Genomic DNA, 17,862 nt, shown 5'->3' on the forward strand with positions numbered 1-17,862 from the left:
TGACAGCAAACACTATTTGATGTGAGCCACAAAGATGTTATGGGTTTGTGGGCAGCTGTCTGACGGTTTCACAGGCACCACAAACCACAGTTTACTCTTCAGTGAGAGGGGTGGGGGAGATGGGATAAGATGGACAGACGGGGGATTGGTGTGGTGCTCGCAGAGCTCTTCTCTGGTTATCCCCCTACAATATGCATGACAGCCTCTGTAGGACTACAGAGAGTCTGAGGTACAGACAGACGAGGGGAGGAGGCGTACCAGTAACTCTGTGTCCTCAGCCTCCACCTCTGCCACTGTGGGTAGCTTCCTAGTTTGGGTCCTGATGTAGCACCTCTGATGTTCGGCAAACCGGATCCCAGTGATTCCCTTTGAAAAAAAAAAAAAGGAAAAGAAATGAAGGGTTACTCATGAATTCAGATATATGTATCATTCATTAGCTCTCTGTGATGTGGGTATCCCATAAGCACCGGGGCAATCGTTTTAAAATGCTCAGCTTTTTGCTGATAATCAAAGCTGTTAAAAAAGTCAAAGAAGTTAAAACCTAATGAGTGAGAAGAGGTGTGTTTTGATCTTTTTTTCCTTTTAGCATGGTATAAAACTGATGACTGCCTGGCCCTGGCAACACAGCTCTTGCTTTCAGGCTGAATGGAAGTAAAAAAGCAGGGGTGTTCCTCCGTGGATGTATAATACTTAGCAGATAGCAGCATATATTGCACAGGAGAGCAAAGTGACATTGTTGAGAATGAAGTGTTTTCTACAGAGAGTGCCCCCATTGAATTAGACAGTCATAGGTCCCTGTCACTCTCTTAATCTGCGCAGTCAAGTGTGGAGTCACTCTCTTCAGCTCCACTGATGATCCTCCACCATGTGGACTGTAGCTCTATTCAGTCTGACACATAGAGCCTCAATAGGCAAGAAAGATCTGTTAATTCTCTCCCGCTGCCATTCTGTGTTAATCTAAGATATTCAGCCGGAATAAGTCTGAAAGACTCTCAGTATCTCAGATTGTATCCAATTTATTTTCTGCAGAGTAGAGCTGCTCATTCAGCACACTGTATTAGAACAGACGGCAGGATCTACATCTGCCACGGCTGCTTTAGAATTGTATCAACTGAAAATTGTATGAGCGGCACCATGAAAATGGACTTGATTCAATCTAAATTTAATTACAGTAACACGGTGATTGCAATGACATCTCCTTTGAATCGGTTAACTTGACCATGCGGGTGCCTTTTTTCCACATTTTCTGTGGTGCTGTCAGTCTGAGGACCAGATCCCAGCCACACATGACATGATACAAAGTGATGCCTGTCATAATGTACCGCGTGTAATTTCGTCTGCGCGGGAAAAAGGGATGGGGCAATAATGGTCTCAAGCACAAAAGCATAATGTTTATGCCAGGCTTTATTGTGATGAGTCTCTGTTTAATTTGGGTCTTGTGTATTGGCGAGTCGCGGCAGAAGAGGAGAGGGCAATGTTGTGATGAGATACGATGATTACCGGGGTTGGTCAATCAGAAAATGAAGACAGGCACATTAACACGAGAATGAGGAATGGAGAAGCGATGTCATTTAAACACACAGTGATATAATATCCACTCGGAGCATCCACATGGAAGATGCTCATTCAAGAGGATAGAGAACATGTACCTGCATGCATCATTCAGCTCCTGGGAATAGGGAAGTAAAGTCATGTCGGCAGGTATTAGTCTGGTTGATGTCTTTATATTATCAACATAATTTTATGTATCAGAGGCACATTTCTTACTCTTACTTCTTTGTGCTTTAGGCCACAGAATAAAAATGGCTTCATGTGTTAAAATCACAACATAAAAATGCAGCAAATGTAACATATTACATATAATCTGCATGTCTGTGTCTGTCTCTAACCTCATGTTTAGCTAAATCTTCCTATAAATCACATAAATCATGTTTGTAATAGGCCTCTCCACAATATCTGGACATCACAGTGGAGCGGCAGCATCTGAGCAGGATGTAATATTACCGGAGGCTATCCTCAATATCATCAGTAGTTCTCCTGCAGTCATGGATTTTCCAAAGTACTCCAAAAAATATTTGGCCGGATGAAACGCTGGAGGGGATTTTTGTTGCTTCCGTATTATTTGCTCTGAGAAGAGGATGCAGTGCAGCTGAAGGAAAAAAAAAAGGTTAGCCTTGTTTTTTTTTTTTTTTAAATTCCCCTCTGACTTCCACATCCTCATGGCTAAAGGCGATCTGACAGAGAGGCAGCACTGACTACATGAGACACAAACAACTATACACTTAAAGAATGGTATTTCAAATACAGTGAGAGGATTAAAGAAGGAAACATTTTTCAATAATTGAGTGACAAAATTTCACCTGGTATTGTTTAGATAATTGGATAATCTTTGCCAATTTGGTTAGCAAACCTTTTTTTTTTTCTCCTTATTTTGCCTTTAATTGTTATGTCATTCTTATATATTTTTATTTGTTCAACCATATACATGTCTCATACAGTGTCTGTCTTTTGAAAGAGCCACACTGCTATCGAAATCAGCCCATTCTCATTCCTAGGGCGTCAGATACCACCGCTTTGTGGTACAATCTATGCACACTGACGTCACTCACTTGACGTATTTACATCCCATTATGTGACAAACTTATTCATCTTAACTCAAAACATGATCTTTTTCTCTTGCATGAACTTAACTGCGACCATTTCACAACATTAATCATATGTTTTTTTAAGCTGTGTGTCACATAGAGATGCTAAAGGGTACCCTGTGCTTCATGCAGAGGAGTGTGACAAAGCGTTGGTATTTGACAACCTGGAAATGGAACAATATACAACAAACCCTGGACTTTCACCCGGGAGCCTGGTGTTCACTGTCTGAATGCCAAACCAGGATGTTTTTTTTTTTAATCTAAACCTAACCATGTGCTTTTATTGACGTCCGACATTGGCAGCGTGTCCTGGAACAGCAGATGCAGGAGAATACCTTGTGTGTAACATGTAGACATGAAAGGCCACTGACAGAATGGTAATATGTGACAACTTTGGATGAGAATGTGTTGACTGTTCACACTGATGTATACACAAGCAATACGTCTGCTCTTCATCACAGGACTATATCAATCACGATGTTATGGTTACTAGTCTGAGCTACCATTCAGTAAAAACTGTTTATCACAAATGAAAATCAACATTAAGGCTTTCACTTCAGTATTATCTTAAGGCAAATTAAAATATTTTAATGTTAAATTTAAGTATTTTATACAAATGAGCTCCTGCTTTTTTCTCCTTATCTTTATTCATAATTAAATTATCAAAACAGTTAAAGTGGAAATAGACCAGTTTTTCTGCTTTTACTTATTATGATGTAAATGTTGACTGAACAATGTAACGGCTACAGAATAATGACACCATCAGTGTTTAGTTTGGTTCGCTATATGACTCACTTTCACTATGCAATTCTGTCTGCCACCGAGTACGATCTCCTGGAAAAAATAAAGGCTTGATTCTTGGTGCATTGGGGGTGTGTCAACCATTGCGCAAACAAAACAGGAAGAGGATAGTGGAAGCTATTCCCAGTTATCTAAGAGTATTAATTTAAGTTCTTTGCAGTCCCCAGTAGAGGACATGGCGGACAGTGGAACAACAGAAGTAACTGAAGTCCACTTTAATTATTTTAAATGTTTGCCTTGCAGTCTGAAGAGTCACAATGCATTTTGGGGCAGTTGAGTATGTCAGATAAGCTCACATCTCATGCTCATGACATTCTTGCTAATTTAGTGCAGTGGTTCCCAACTGGTCCAGCCACAGGGTCCAGATTTCTTCTACGTCATTAGTTCATGATCCACACAGTTTAATATATTCAGTGTCATACTTGTGTTTGGACATGTCATCAAGCTAGTTTGCCGTCTCTGTCCTTTAGTCACTCACTCTACAGCAGGAAACTGCACTCCTGAGTAATATGTTAGTTTGCAATTTCAAACAAACTCTATTTTTTTCAGCTTGCAGGAAGTTATTTCTTGCTCTTTGCTCCAACAGTAACACCTCCAGTAGTGACGTGGTAAAATAAATTTGTGTCTTAAGTGTTATGTTTTTTTCATTTCACAGAGAATTCAGAGATACTTGTAAATTAGCCAGTGAAATATTTACACAGTGTCACAATGTCTGCTTGTCCCTCCTGTCAGCCACACTCTCCAGGCCCCTTCTTTCAGTGTTATTCTCTACCTGTCCACAAGATGCCCTCAGACCTTCCCACCTGTCCCAGTCACCTGACTCCCACTTCCAGCTCCTCCCTCCTGGCCTGTAGTAACCCCTCTCCTTCCACTCCCATCACCTGACCTTCCCCGCCCCCATTGCTCACCTGTTCCCCATTTCCCTCATTAGTCTCAGAGCCCATTTCCACCCACACTTTTGTTCACAGATCCTCCTGTCCACATACTTTGTACTTTTGGTTTCCATGGATTTTATTGACATACAGCCACATACTCTGACCCGACAGCATGCGCCAGTGCTGAGCTTCAGTCAGGTAAACAATATCTAAGTAATTGTGTTTAACAGTTAAACTGAGTAATGAGGCATTACAAATTGTTTAAGTCACATGGTACATAATGTGTTTTCTTAATTTAAACATTACAAAATAAAGTTGAATCTTAATGTAACTTATTAAATGAAAAATGTTGTCGTACACATTAACATTAAACAAGCTAGTTAGAAATAAGGCTCAGGTTATATAAACTTTACATGTGCTACAATTAGGTGGGTACAAAATCAAGACAATTTGTTCAGTTATTTTAATTACTGATTAAAAATGAACCACAGATGATAGAAAAAGCAGAAAAAGGGTTCTTTCTCTGCTTTTTCAACATGTTCTCATGACACACATCATGTGACATAAGTTGCTACGGCGGCATGTTACACACTAGATCTCTATGTTATTATTAAAATAACTCCACTGACTTTTGGTTATAGACGAGAGACAAACAGTGGGCTCTTGGGTGAAAGTCCCGCTGGCCGGGCGTTTCTTAAGAGAAAGATACCTCTGTGCATTGGATGTCCACTCACAAAGTGGCAGTATTTGACAAGTTGCGTTGATGCCTAATGTGTCAACAACTGCCGCTGCCCGGTGTGTATCATACCACCAAGAAAGGCGTCTCTTTGCATAAGTATCTGATGCTGAACTAACTGACAAAGCAGCAGTATTTCATGAGCTGGGAGTAAGAATGGGCTGGCTAAAAGACAAAACTACCACTTCTTGCTGTTGTCACATGACTTCTTGTGTATATATTCATAGATATATGACCATTGTGGCTGATGCCCTTCAACTTGTGTGTGGCTATGTTCTATTGTATTGCTCAGAGATAATAAGCGGCTGAAAAGTCATATTGGCACAGACATGTCTGGTTATCAAGGTGAGGTTAGCAGCTACACTACAGAGAGTCTATAAGAGCAACATAGGTTGAAAACAGTGAGAAATTAACAAAAATGTAAACTAAATCTATTGAGAAACAAAACCTTGACATTAGTATTACTTATTACAGATTGACTGTATTCACCAGCTGTTTCTTCCAACATCTGTGGTGATTTATGGATTTTGTTCAAGCTTCAGGCATGATGCAATCTGAAGGTAAGTGGCTAAAACAAGATGATTGACAATTGCTGCAGTGTGGACTTCACCATAACTGAATCTGGTGTAGCTGGCAATATCTGTGCTGAGGGGCTGGTGGCTGTTCTGGGTGTGTTGAAACAGATCGAGTAGGTCTGGTGACAAGTGAAAGAGAAGAAAGAGGGAATGCCAGAAACAATTGTGGTGCTGAGACACAAAATGTTTTGTCCACTCTGCATACAAGGTGGCACAGTGGTGCGGTACAGCAAGAAGGCTCTGGGTCCTCGGGTGTCCTCCCACAATCCACAAATACACAGATTAGGGTAATTGCGACTCTAAAGCTGCCAGTAGTTGTAATTGATAGTGTTATCCTATTTGTCCATAGTATTAGTATTAGCCCTGTGATGTACGCTGCCTCTAGCTACGATGGGCCCCCAGGTGCCTGCGATCCAGTAAAGGATAAGTGGGCACAGATACTGGATGGATCCACACATATGGACGTAATATTAGAAACACCTGCTAATATAACAAACATCTATAAATATACATGAATTTAAATCTGTATGTAAAATTATAAACATATGTAAAACAAACCATCAGATGTGTGCTTTACAATAAGTCCGTGAACTCTCAGGGCTGTTCCCTGTGAAACTGGCTTCACGGCATCACAGAAATCAGTTCTTGAGGGCTCTCATGTTGATTTGTTGAACGCCTTTTACGCACACTGTGCACATTGTTGGAAATTATTGGTAAAAGGTCAGAAAAACAAAAATATTTGGCCCGATCAAATTAACATGTAAAAATCAGCAGAGACCAGTTCTTTGTTCTGTAAAGGCACAATCACGGACTATATGTAGAGAAGAGAACTTTGCAACTTTGGCGCCCTGCAGGAATTTTGTGCTCGAATCTGAAAAACCCAACAGAACTACACACTTCATATGCTGACAGCAATGACTGAAATGCAGCAGCATACAGTAGTGTCATGGTGGATCAGTTCAGTCAGTTAAACTTACCTGTGAGTGACAGCATGACAAAAATCATTTAGCAGAACATTTTCTTGTCTAACCATGACTAAACCTCAACCAAAATGTCAACGTTTTTGTAGCTTCAATCATTATTTTTGTCTGACTGTATCATAGCTAGGCTTGGGCGGTATCATGGTAATACGATATACCAGGACATCTGGAGTCCTGATTGTTAGATTTTCAATATTGTCAAAAATACAGATGCTCTTCTTTCTATTAAACTGATACAGAGATGCTGTACTGAGGTGATGCAGTGCACAGCACTCGCCACCAGAGGTCAGTCTCTCCTGCTGGAACAGGGAGCTTAGCTGACAGACAGGACCGTAAACAGCCGGCCTGAAACAGCATAGAAAGACCACGTGGAAAAGTGGTGGTAGAGCCAGCATATTTTCACATTTAACTAAATTAATTAGGGATTTATTTTCAGAGATGGTGATTGTTGGAATAATTGAAAGACTAACCAAGACAGATCCGTTACATTCGCACATTATTATGTAGCAGATGTTTCAATAAAACTGTGGTGACATCCAGGCACAAAGGCACTTGGTCATAATCAGGAAAAGATCATGTTTTTGCTTAAAATAGCCATATTGGAGGTACAAACCTGGGAGGAAAAGCAGCAATGTCTTGGTTCAAAACAACCACTATTGTACCTTTTTCCAAAAGCCTCTGGAAACACAGCAACAAGTTGCTACAAGACACCCATGTTTTGTTCCTAAAAAGCGACTGGGAAAACAGCAGTGACTTGCTAAATCACAAGTGCTTTTGTTGTTTGTTGGTCTGCAGCTTGTCAGGTGTCTCGTGTAGGTGTCATGCCATCCATCATCCCCTCCACTTCCAGATGACATCAGCTCATATGCTGTGTCCCTTTAGAAATTTTGATATAGGTATGAAAAATACAAATGTAATGTATTTGTGGTTTGCAGAAACACACATCACCAACATTTGCTTTTGGTAACTGGGCTGGAGTTTGAACAAAGCATGTTTTGTGATGAGTTAAGGAAATTAAGCTCGTTGCAGTTCCATGAAAGTGAGAAATTTGAATTCAGAAGATGTACAGTTGTATTTTTCTGTTAGGATATTCCCTTTCTTGACATTTTAAGTTTATTTTTTTGTTTATTTACTAGACTAAAGAAGCTATGGAGTGCTGTGGGCGCCACACAACATATGCATACCATCCTATACCATTTAGGCTATCCCTCTGAAACATCAGGAAAGTATGAAAAAATAGAAACCACCCAGTACTTATTATAGCTTCCCTTTCATGCACAGTTAAAATGTAGAGAGTAATTTGTGCCGTAACACTAAATCAGATGTCATTTAATTGAACTAAAATGAGCATGTTAAAGACCAAATGAGCTTCAGTTCACCTGTCAAAGAATATTTATTCTGAGTATTATTTTAATGTAAAAGTGACCCTGCTGATTATCTCTCAGCATGTCTCTTTTGCTCTCTTTTTTTGTAACTTTCTCTCCTGTTAAAATGAGTGCAGTGTTGGTCTGAAACAACAGCGAATAGATTTTTCCTCGGTCCACAGTCCTGGTGGCCTAATCCCCTCATTTTCCATTCCTCACACAGCCCTCAGGCTTGATGAAGATTGTTTTAGAGGTGGCTTTAGTCTGTGTAACAACATGCAACATCCCCTTTTTTTATATTAAAAAATCTACTCTAACATCAGCACACAAGCTACCACTTAGTACAACCCATTGTTTTTCTGTGGATTTCCTTCCCCTCCTTTAAGAAAAAAATCACAATGAGGTTTGAATTACTCTGCTCACTCGCTTGTTTCTTAGTCTTCCATGGTGGAGCACTGAATCACACAAATCTCCTCGGGGGCTGTGCTTCACTAACAGGAAGTGGAACAAGTAACAGGCACATGTGTTTATGTGGGTAAGTGGGACACACATGCACACACACATTCTGGTACTTGGTGAGGGAGAGTGAAAGAAATAGAGATTGATTGCAGAGGTTAAAGTTTTCCGGTGCTGTGCTGGGTTTCCATCATATAGAGCCGCTTTAGATTCACACAGACCATTGTACCAAAACAATAACAACTCAATGTGGGTTTTGTTTGGGATGAGCAGCATCCTGTACGTTCAGCCTCGCGACTTAACATTTCACAGTAAATAACGACGTGAGAATAAGAGCACTCATTAACCAGTCAAACAGCACGCTCCCCTCTCTGAGGTGCAGCGTGTGTAACCTCCCGCACACTCGAGGAAGGATTTAGGAATGAAAGGTAAGTTAATGAGTTCTGCTGGAGACAAAATTGCAGTTGAAAAAAAGGTGTGAGAAACAAATAGAGATGGGCTTTTTAATGGTGTTTGTCTCTGTAGTGCAAAGAAGTTACTGTATAAATTAACAGGAGGAAAACAGTCTTATAGTAAAAGACTTTCTCTTTAGGCTACTGTGTGTGTGCTTATGTGTGTGTGCACTCACATAATCTCAAGTAGTACAGTTACTGATTCAGGTAGGTGTTTTTTAAAATATATTCCTGATCTGTGTGTACACCTTGCTGAGTATAATTTCCATTATTTAGTTTCTCAGATGTTTAAAAGGTTTGTCACACCTGTTTTCACGGAGAGAGTGACAAAAGACGAGAAAATATTGCTGAAGAAGAAAATATGATTTCAACAAAGGATAAATGTTGTCAACCGCCTCTTTGAAAAGGGCAGGATGTGAAAATCATAATCCCTCCGCTGAAGAGAAGACACAATTACAGCATCACGTTTTCAGTAAAAGAAGAATAGCTCTCGCAGCCTTGTTAAACCCTTTCACTTACATTTTTGAAGTCGTGCACTTCAAGTACCTCCTCACTCCCATTTCCCATTCTGAAGATCTCAATGCGTTGACCGGGGTCGATCTCCAGCAAACCGTCCGTCTCTACGCCATCCAACACAGCCTTGTACTGGTGGTCATACACCTGCAACGGCACAAAAAAACCTTTCAGCATTGTGACCGTTAGATCAATGTCACAGTGGCGCATTTACCACTCACTGTATCATCATTTTCCACCAAAGAATAGTACAAGGTCAGTAAAAGCATAAAAAGAAGGACAATTTTTGAGGAGTCCATCCCACATGACAGTCAGAATTAAGAATCGCCTGTGCAGACTTATAAATAGTTGCCAACACGTCAGATTTTTTCAGCGATTCAAATAGATGTGGTATTGACAGCTGTTCCCCAAGTTGTCAAAAAAATAAAGCCAAAAGGAGTTTTGTAGAATGTGAGCACTGTCCTCCTGATGTCATCTGCTGGATCCAAAAAATAGCTACATCCATGGACAGGAAAATGCCACAACAATAGCAACAAGTGTCCATGAAATTTCTACATCTGCACAGGATGTTTCAAGTCAAGTTACAGACATAACAAACCTTAGAGTCTAAATCAGCATTTTTTTTAAAATCAGGGAAGTCGTCAAGTTCATTTCTCCTGCAAACTTCTACCACAGTTTGACTGAAGATGACAACAACTGGCCTGATATGTCACTTGCTCTTGACTGAAATGAAAAAACAGCTGACATAAACATGATGTCTGACTGAATAATGAAGTGAAATGGCACTTGCCAGTTTCTAAACCTAATCAAGTAGTTTTGTTGCCTTAACCTAAAGCAGTTTTGGTGATGAAACTCACATTGCCTGCAAACACGGAGGTTTCTTTTGTAAAGACACAAGTAGAAATTGACCATGGATGTGTAAAGAGAACTGGATACAGCATTAGAGGTGGGGCCTTGCTCATTCCTATGACAGTTGCGAGGTGGCACAGTTGCTGCTAACAGACAGCTGCCTCTGTGGACAGGGACGCTGACTACAAGTAAGAGTCAGTGTGGATGAAAAACTACCATCTCCATGGTAACGATAGTTTCCGCCCCACAGTTTCCGCCCGAGCTTTGACCCAGACGAAGAAAGCATTAAATGCATAACAGAAGAAGAGGCGGGAAACAACATATAGAAATCAACATCCAGAGCTGTGCATTTTTGGACGGACAAAATATACAGACCTGTAAAGTTGTCCATCATGGTACCAGTTAGTGTTAGCTAACCAAGTCTAACTCATTTGTTGCTAGTTTGGACTGTGACGTAATAAGTCAGCTGGAAAAGGGTTCAATACTAACGAGATGAAAGAGGGAATAACACCACTTTTCATAGTGGAGTCGGACTTACTTTAGTCAATAAATCAATGTCCCTCTCATGCTTGTATACTGGGACAAGAACAGTAGTCCAATAAATGGCCCAGTCGAGTGTAACTGTAGCTCGACTAAACTGTGCGTGTAAACATACTATCTGTGGAGATTCATAGCCTGCCTGCTTTGCATTGTGGTAAACAGAATTTTTGCCTTCACTTCCTGTTTAACACCATTATACATAGCAATGCACAGGCAGAAGGGAAATGACAGGGAAGTGGGCTAAGTTAAAAACAAAACATTTTAGTAAGACTATAATTAAAAATTCATTCTTTGTCTGATTTTTGGGTGTGCCAGCTGCCTCTTTGGGCGGCACAGGCACACCCATGGCTACACGGGTACTCCGATTCAAGAATGCTTGAAGTTTTCTTCCTAAGTTCAAGGTAACACTGGCTGAGTAACTGACATACAAATGATCATTTTGGAGGATGAAATATTCCTTTAATGTTGTGGACGGCAAAAACCAAAACAATGAGCTGAAAGCCAATAAAACATATGTAACAGCTCAAAATGATCAAAAGCTATACATTTTCTTGACTTCCCATATTAGTTACACTTGCAACATCCATGATCTGAAACATCACGGCAGCTACAGTTAGTCATAAACTAACATCAGTGATAAAAAAGACTTACTGCAATTAAAACATTTGCACTGACAAGATGTGAAGTTAAATAATAAAATGTATTGATAGAAGGAGCCTTAAGTAAGTAAAATAAAGACCTTTTGAATCCCTGGTACAGTTAAAGCCTTCTCTTCACTGTTGCCTTGAAGCAGAGTTGTTTATCACAACTGCTTGCTTATGTACTGTTCTTGGACATGCATGGATGGCTCTTAAAATTCCCTGTCTGAAAAATGATTCATGCCCACCAGCTGAAAATATGCTATTAATATTTATGTGAGGGTTGTGTTATGATGAGAAATATATTGCTGAGTTCATCTTCATCTGTCTCAGTGGCAAATCAGAGCCTCGCCAATGAGACGCATGATTAATGAATACACTCGGATGGGAGTCCATCAGGATTTATATCCCTCATCAGAAACATCAGAATGCCCTGCAACGCTCCGATGCAAAATTAGCTCTCACTCCACGCTCACGTTCAGCATTTAACATGTTTTGTGTCTGCTTGCTTACACGTAGTATCCAGCACATTTAAACACACCGCATCACACGCAGTGATGACTTTTCTTCTGGTGGGAGTAATAATGATCAAATGGGATATAATTCTTAATAGAAGATCACTGTTAGAATGGCACTCGCCTATAAATCTCCATTAACATGGGTCACAGTAGCCTTGGCTCCAAAGAGAAGTAGAACTTAAAATCGTCAGGAGAAGCCAAATTAAGATGGGCTTGAAATTTAAGTGTCAATTGAGCAGTTATGGATAAAATTGGGGCTATTAAACAGTCTGAAAGTCTGTGTGGTGAATTAAAGTTCTATTTGAGCATTTCTTTTATATTAACATAAAGGTGGAATGGGGGAATAGATTCTGGAGGCTTATTGATTTATACTAAAACAGTGAATTACATTTTCAGCAGGCTATCACTTTTGATGAAAATCCAACGGTGAGAATCTCCCCACTGCACCGGGTTGAAATAGATAATAATGTATTACAACAGTTTGACTTCAACTGGTTCAATATCCAAAGCTGCTGCTGTGCACCATAATTGGCATTCTGAAAATAGAAATGAATAGCCTCTGTACGGCCTCTTCTGATACTTATAGGTGCTTCAGTACATTGGGAAACTTGCAGTGTGATTTATGCTGCAATAAGAATGAGAGTTTAGAACACAGCACAATATTTTGCCTGGCTGTAATGACGATGATCGTTATAATTTGTTTTTGTGCTGACTCTCATTATATACATTGTGCGTTTTGGTTTGAAAATATAGCAATGGGAGATTTAAAAAGGGCTTGTTTTGCATAATTTACTGGTACCGTTTCTAAATAGCAATTCACAGGAACCGTCACTTGGCTGCAAAACCTTTCAGAAAATATTTTGTGTGAAAGTTAATTAGCTTCCCATATGACACTGAGCAGGAATATGAAAGGCCAGCACATATGAGAGGCTCCAATTTAAGCTACACTCTTTGTACAGGCCACTATATGACTACTTTGGTCACAAAGACTTTTATAATACACTTGAAACTCTTGAAAACCACTGTGACGTTAAGCTGCAGTAGGCAAGTTTTTGCCTGCATTTTTTGGGGGTTGTTTTTTGGCCTCTTGCAGGCATTGCAACACACTATAAACACATTGACATACCATAAAAATTGTTGTTGCAAATAAAAGCAAACTTTAAATTAAAATTATTTTATCTGGCGGATATTTATCCAGATTTATTTGGACTTGTGTTTTGGTCACCTGATGATTTTAAGTCCAGTACTCACTCTCCTTTTAACTCTGTCTTTGTACTCCTCAGATAAATATCTGGCTCTTAAAGGAATACTTCCCTTGCCCAGATGATTATCTGTATATTAATGTCTTGTAGAGCCTATGGTGTACCCTACACCATAGCCTGAAATGTAACTACATGTCACAGTGACGTAGACCTCCTGTCTATTTTTGTAAGCTGAAACCATTTCCCTCAGTGGAGCTTTGATTTACTTTAATTTCACAGATAAGAAACAATAAATTGTGAAGACAATAAAGCCTCCACAAAAAAGCATTTTAAGTCTTGTGTATGATTTATCCTGGCTGCATATGAGTAGAGGAAAAGTCTGCTAGCCATTAGGTTACTTTATACAATGTAACATGCCATAGGCTTGTGCTAACAATGTTAGCATTTTATATTTGTTTGGAAAACGTGTTTAGTATAAGACAGTTGTTTTGTTGGTGAACCTTATGAGTTGTAATGGAGCCAAATTTTGTCACGTTACCTTTGTTAAATGCTGAGGTTGTCCCTGGCTTCTTATGAGTAGAGGAAAAGTCCGCTAGCAACTAAGCTAGTTTATGCAATGTAAAATGCCATAGGCTTGTGCTAATAACGTCAGCATGTTGTACGTGTGGGGAAAATATGTCCAGATAAAGACAAGTGTTTGTCTGTGAATGCTGTGAGTTATAGTGAAGCTGATTTGTGTACTTGTGTTTGAAATTGTTGATATTAAGCCATGTTTAATGTGTGTTAAAGGTGTGTTTTGGGTGTTTTTTGAATCAACTAAACTTTACAGCACTTCACAGAAACCCTGACACAGACTAGTGTTTTGGACGTGCAACTGCAGAGTGACACAGACACACCACAGCACAAGTATACATGCTCACAACGGTGTAGACCATGTGTGTAAGCTACAGCGTAGGGTCTGCATAGGGTCTCAGAAGTACTGAGCATACGAGTGGATAAATGAGACTTGGAACATACTCCACGAGTTGTGTGAGAGATTGTAAACAGATTTTTTGATATAGTTCTACTGTTGTTAAGGTTGACCCCTCTGACTTTAGTTCAAGAATTTCCTCTTTTTTTTGATTCTTCGTTCACCTGAGGCATGCAGAAAAAACTATTTTCTTCATGCATTCAGAGTAACACAGGGCAAGTAATTGATGTACAAATGGTGATTTGTGGGGGTGGGGGTGGGGGTATTCCTTTTAAGCTGCTACAAGTTCAACTATGTTCAACAGCTTGTAGCTAACTTTGTCTGCTGTTTGGGCTGAGCTGGCTGCATAGGGTTCATCAGAGTTTATTTTTTAGCCAAATTCAGCTGCCTGCTTCTTTGAAAATGATGCTGATGGGAGCAGGGTGAACCAAAACAGCAAAGTTGGAGGGTGTAAAACCAAAACATTGAGCTAAAAGTTGTTAAAATTCAGTGTAGGGAGCTGCAGAGTTGACTGATAATTATCTGTGGGTTCATCATTTATTCATTGCTAATATGAAATACCGATTGGTGCAACTTCAACTACAGACATGAACTCTGACCTTTACTTTTTTTAGGACAAATTTATATTTACTCCACAACTTTCTTCAAAAAACACGTCCTTTAGTATAACCTCTCTAGTCTTAGCTTGCCTTCTTAAAAAAACACTATTTTATTAGAAACTGTCCTAGTTAATGAATCCGGCCATTCTTTGAAAGACTGCACAGCTCTCTGAAATCACATTTCATGATTTCTGGGATTTGACATTTTCAAAATTCGAAAGAGTTTCCTGTCAGCATGTGAAGCTTCCTACTGCGGCAATAAGCAACAGACTTTAATCTGAAGTTCAGCATCCTCTCCCTGTTGTCCCACCAGCGCAGCAACTTCTAAGAGCACGCTGAAGTGCAAAAACAACTCGCAGGAATAAGAGCAGTTGTTTATAACTGCTGTTTATCAGACAACAGAGCAGCAACAACAATACAATGATGTCTTTGGATGTTATTGTTATTTTACAAAACTGAACAATGTATTTGAACACATAAAGGTTACACAGCAAAAAATCTGACACTGTACTAATTGCCAAGAAACATTACTGCGAAACCAAGTCTTGTTATTTGTTTGAAAAACTGCCTTGTCCGATATCCCTCTGGAACAGCTGGTCCTTTCTCACATCACAAGACGCCTCAGACTGTACAGTATGAGATAAAGAATTCAGATCTCCGCAGCCAGGAAAAAACATTCAAGCTCAGGAGTGTGAGGCGATCTGTGTGGAAGCCTTCACAGACAATGCCTTATTTATTTCCTCTGTTCAAGGTTTCTGTCTGAAGTGGTTCTTAACAACCTCCACCTAGACGGTTTCAAACACAGACTCACAGAGAACGGAGTGAATGAGAAGCGGCAGGCACAGCCAGGGTTGTTTGTGCAAACGGGTTGTGGTGTGGCACCCAAGGACATTAAGCAAAGGTCACGTAGATGTTGTTACAGGTGAGTGGGTCGCAGTCGGTACTGTGTGTGTAGGTGTGTAAATGTGTGTGTGCGGTGGGGGTGCGCATATGTGCATCTATGAAGGAGGCGGCCGTGTGAATGAGAGAGATGACTTGATGGCAATACGTCGTCTTAGTTGTCCTTGAGGGTTAGGAGATAGAAGCTCCAGTCAGGTGGAACTGGATGCCTGTCACTCACGGCGGGGTGGTGATGGCGGTGGAGGCGGGAGGGCGGGAGGGTGGAAGGTGTGGGGGGGGCTGCATTGTGGTGTAGGGCTGCACAGTGCATGGGCCTCCTGGGAGCCATAGGGAGTCCTGTGATAGATCGAGGTGGGCAGCAGCTTAGACAGTCACAGTGGCGAACATCGTGTTCCTTTGGTTTTAGTCCTTTTAAAGTCCTCGCTGGTTTTAAAACACTCAGAGACTTGTGGCTTCAGATCCTGTTTGACAAAACTTGTCATGAATAAGCCACTTAATATACCTATACTTATCTACAGTATGATACAGTTTAACAACAAATCAGCAAGCAAATATTAAAGACAAAAACATCCTCTGTACTAATTCTATACTAATTTACATTTCAGTAACACTTTGATTAACATGTGGTTATGTTTAGGCATAAAAAAAACAACACATTCTCACTCCGACCTCGTCCGACCTCGATATTTGGTCAAGGACTTTCCATGTCCAGATACTACATGAAAGGTACCCTGCGTTGGTTGTTGACGTTCTGGGATGCTGTGTCAAGTTCTGCCTGTTACATGCATCGTCTTCTTTCAAAATACGCTCCCGCTTTCACAGGAAATTTACCGGTTACATACAGTCTCTTTCAAAATAAAAGCACTACGTCAGTAAAACAAAGCAAATTGACATTTTTTTGCCCTCAACAACAAACACACATGGTTGTGTTCAGGAGAAAAGAACAGGGTTGGCTTCATAATCTTATGGGACATGAACACTGCTCTCTCGGGTGAAAGTTGGTTCCCACCCGCCTTCTCGGACTTTTGTTGCCTTACCTTTCATTTGTGTCCTGCCACATTTCCCCCTGATGCCACCAAGCGCCATTAAACTATACCGGTGACCGCCTGCATACAGTATCTTGCCCATGTTTAAGGATGGCTTTTTCATCAGTGTCTAGCGCCACAAGCCATTGCCCAAGCGCCGGATTTGGATGACTTTGGAGTGAGACCAATTCGGATAAAAGTCTTGGTTAGGGTTAGGAAAAGATCACGATTTGGTGTAAAATGCCTAATTTTGGTGCCAAAATCGCTGCTGGAAATGTGGCAATACTTTCGCTAAAAACCACCCACTGTTAATGGCACAATCCTCGCAGGAAATGTATTGATGTTTTGCTTAAAATACAACCGTTGGTCTTGGCAGCTGTGTCGCCAGGTGTCACGCCATCCACCATCCCCTCTGCCTCCCAATGAGGAAGTCAGCTCATGTATATGTAGTCATAGCTACATCACTGTAGAAACGTTGATATGATACATATGAAACTTGAGAAGTAGTCTGTATCATTCTGAACGCCACTGCCATCTTTTTTAAAACCAACATGGCTCAGTTCAAAATTTTGTTTCAAAACAGAACTCCTCATGTCGAAGTGTCCTTGGGCAAAATACTGAACTCCAGTTTTCTCCCAATGGTTGAGCCGTCAGAGTGTGATTGTGTATGAATGTTAAATTCAGTAGCAGGTGGCACCTTTTACGGTAGCCTCGGCCACCAATGTGTAAATGTGTGTAAATGTGTGTGAATGTGGCTCTGTAGTGTAAAAGCTCTTTGACTGGTTGGGAGACTAAAATACAAGACTATGAACAAGTGCACGTCCTTTTACATATTCATGGTTTTCAGAAACATATAATGCCAACATTTTCTCTTGGTGATTGGGCTGGCCAAGGAGCAAAATGTTTATACTGTAAAATGTTTTCATCCTTAGTTTTTCCTACAGTATCTGCTACTGCAATACAATATTCACTCCTCATAAATACACCCTGATAAAACATTTTACCTGTTAGATTTAGGCAGTCACAGCACCTAATTAAAGCCACTGAAAGATCTTGGTCTTGGTTTAATACAGAAATAGTCAACAATGCCTGAACATAATCAAGGCAGCAACGTTACATTTCTCAACAAATAATCACATATTTGGCAAAACAAATTAGTAGGCTGTATCTAGGAGACAGTGTTGCCAAGCCATGTGACCATTACAAAAGCTACCACTAATTTGA

General features: G+C 40.3%; 1 protein-coding gene across 1 annotated transcript in view; it reads right to left on the reverse strand.

Moving 5' to 3' along the window:
• Positions 1–213: 213 nt before the first annotated feature.
• Positions 214–17,862, reverse strand: part of LOC126389034 (tenomodulin-like) — a 53,199-nt gene continuing 35,550 nt past the window's right edge. Inside the window, exons 3-4 of the mRNA XM_050042450.1 lie at positions 9,404–9,544; positions 214–366 (exon numbers count right to left, since the gene is read on the reverse strand). Of these exons, the coding sequence (XP_049898407.1) occupies positions 214–366; positions 9,404–9,544 (294 nt within the window). The remainder of the gene's footprint in view (positions 367–9,403; positions 9,545–17,862) is intronic.

Source organism: Epinephelus moara, chromosome 4 (assembly GCF_006386435.1).
Source record: "Epinephelus moara isolate mb chromosome 4, YSFRI_EMoa_1.0, whole genome shotgun sequence".
NCBI lineage: Eukaryota > Metazoa > Chordata > Actinopteri > Perciformes > Serranidae > Epinephelus > Epinephelus moara.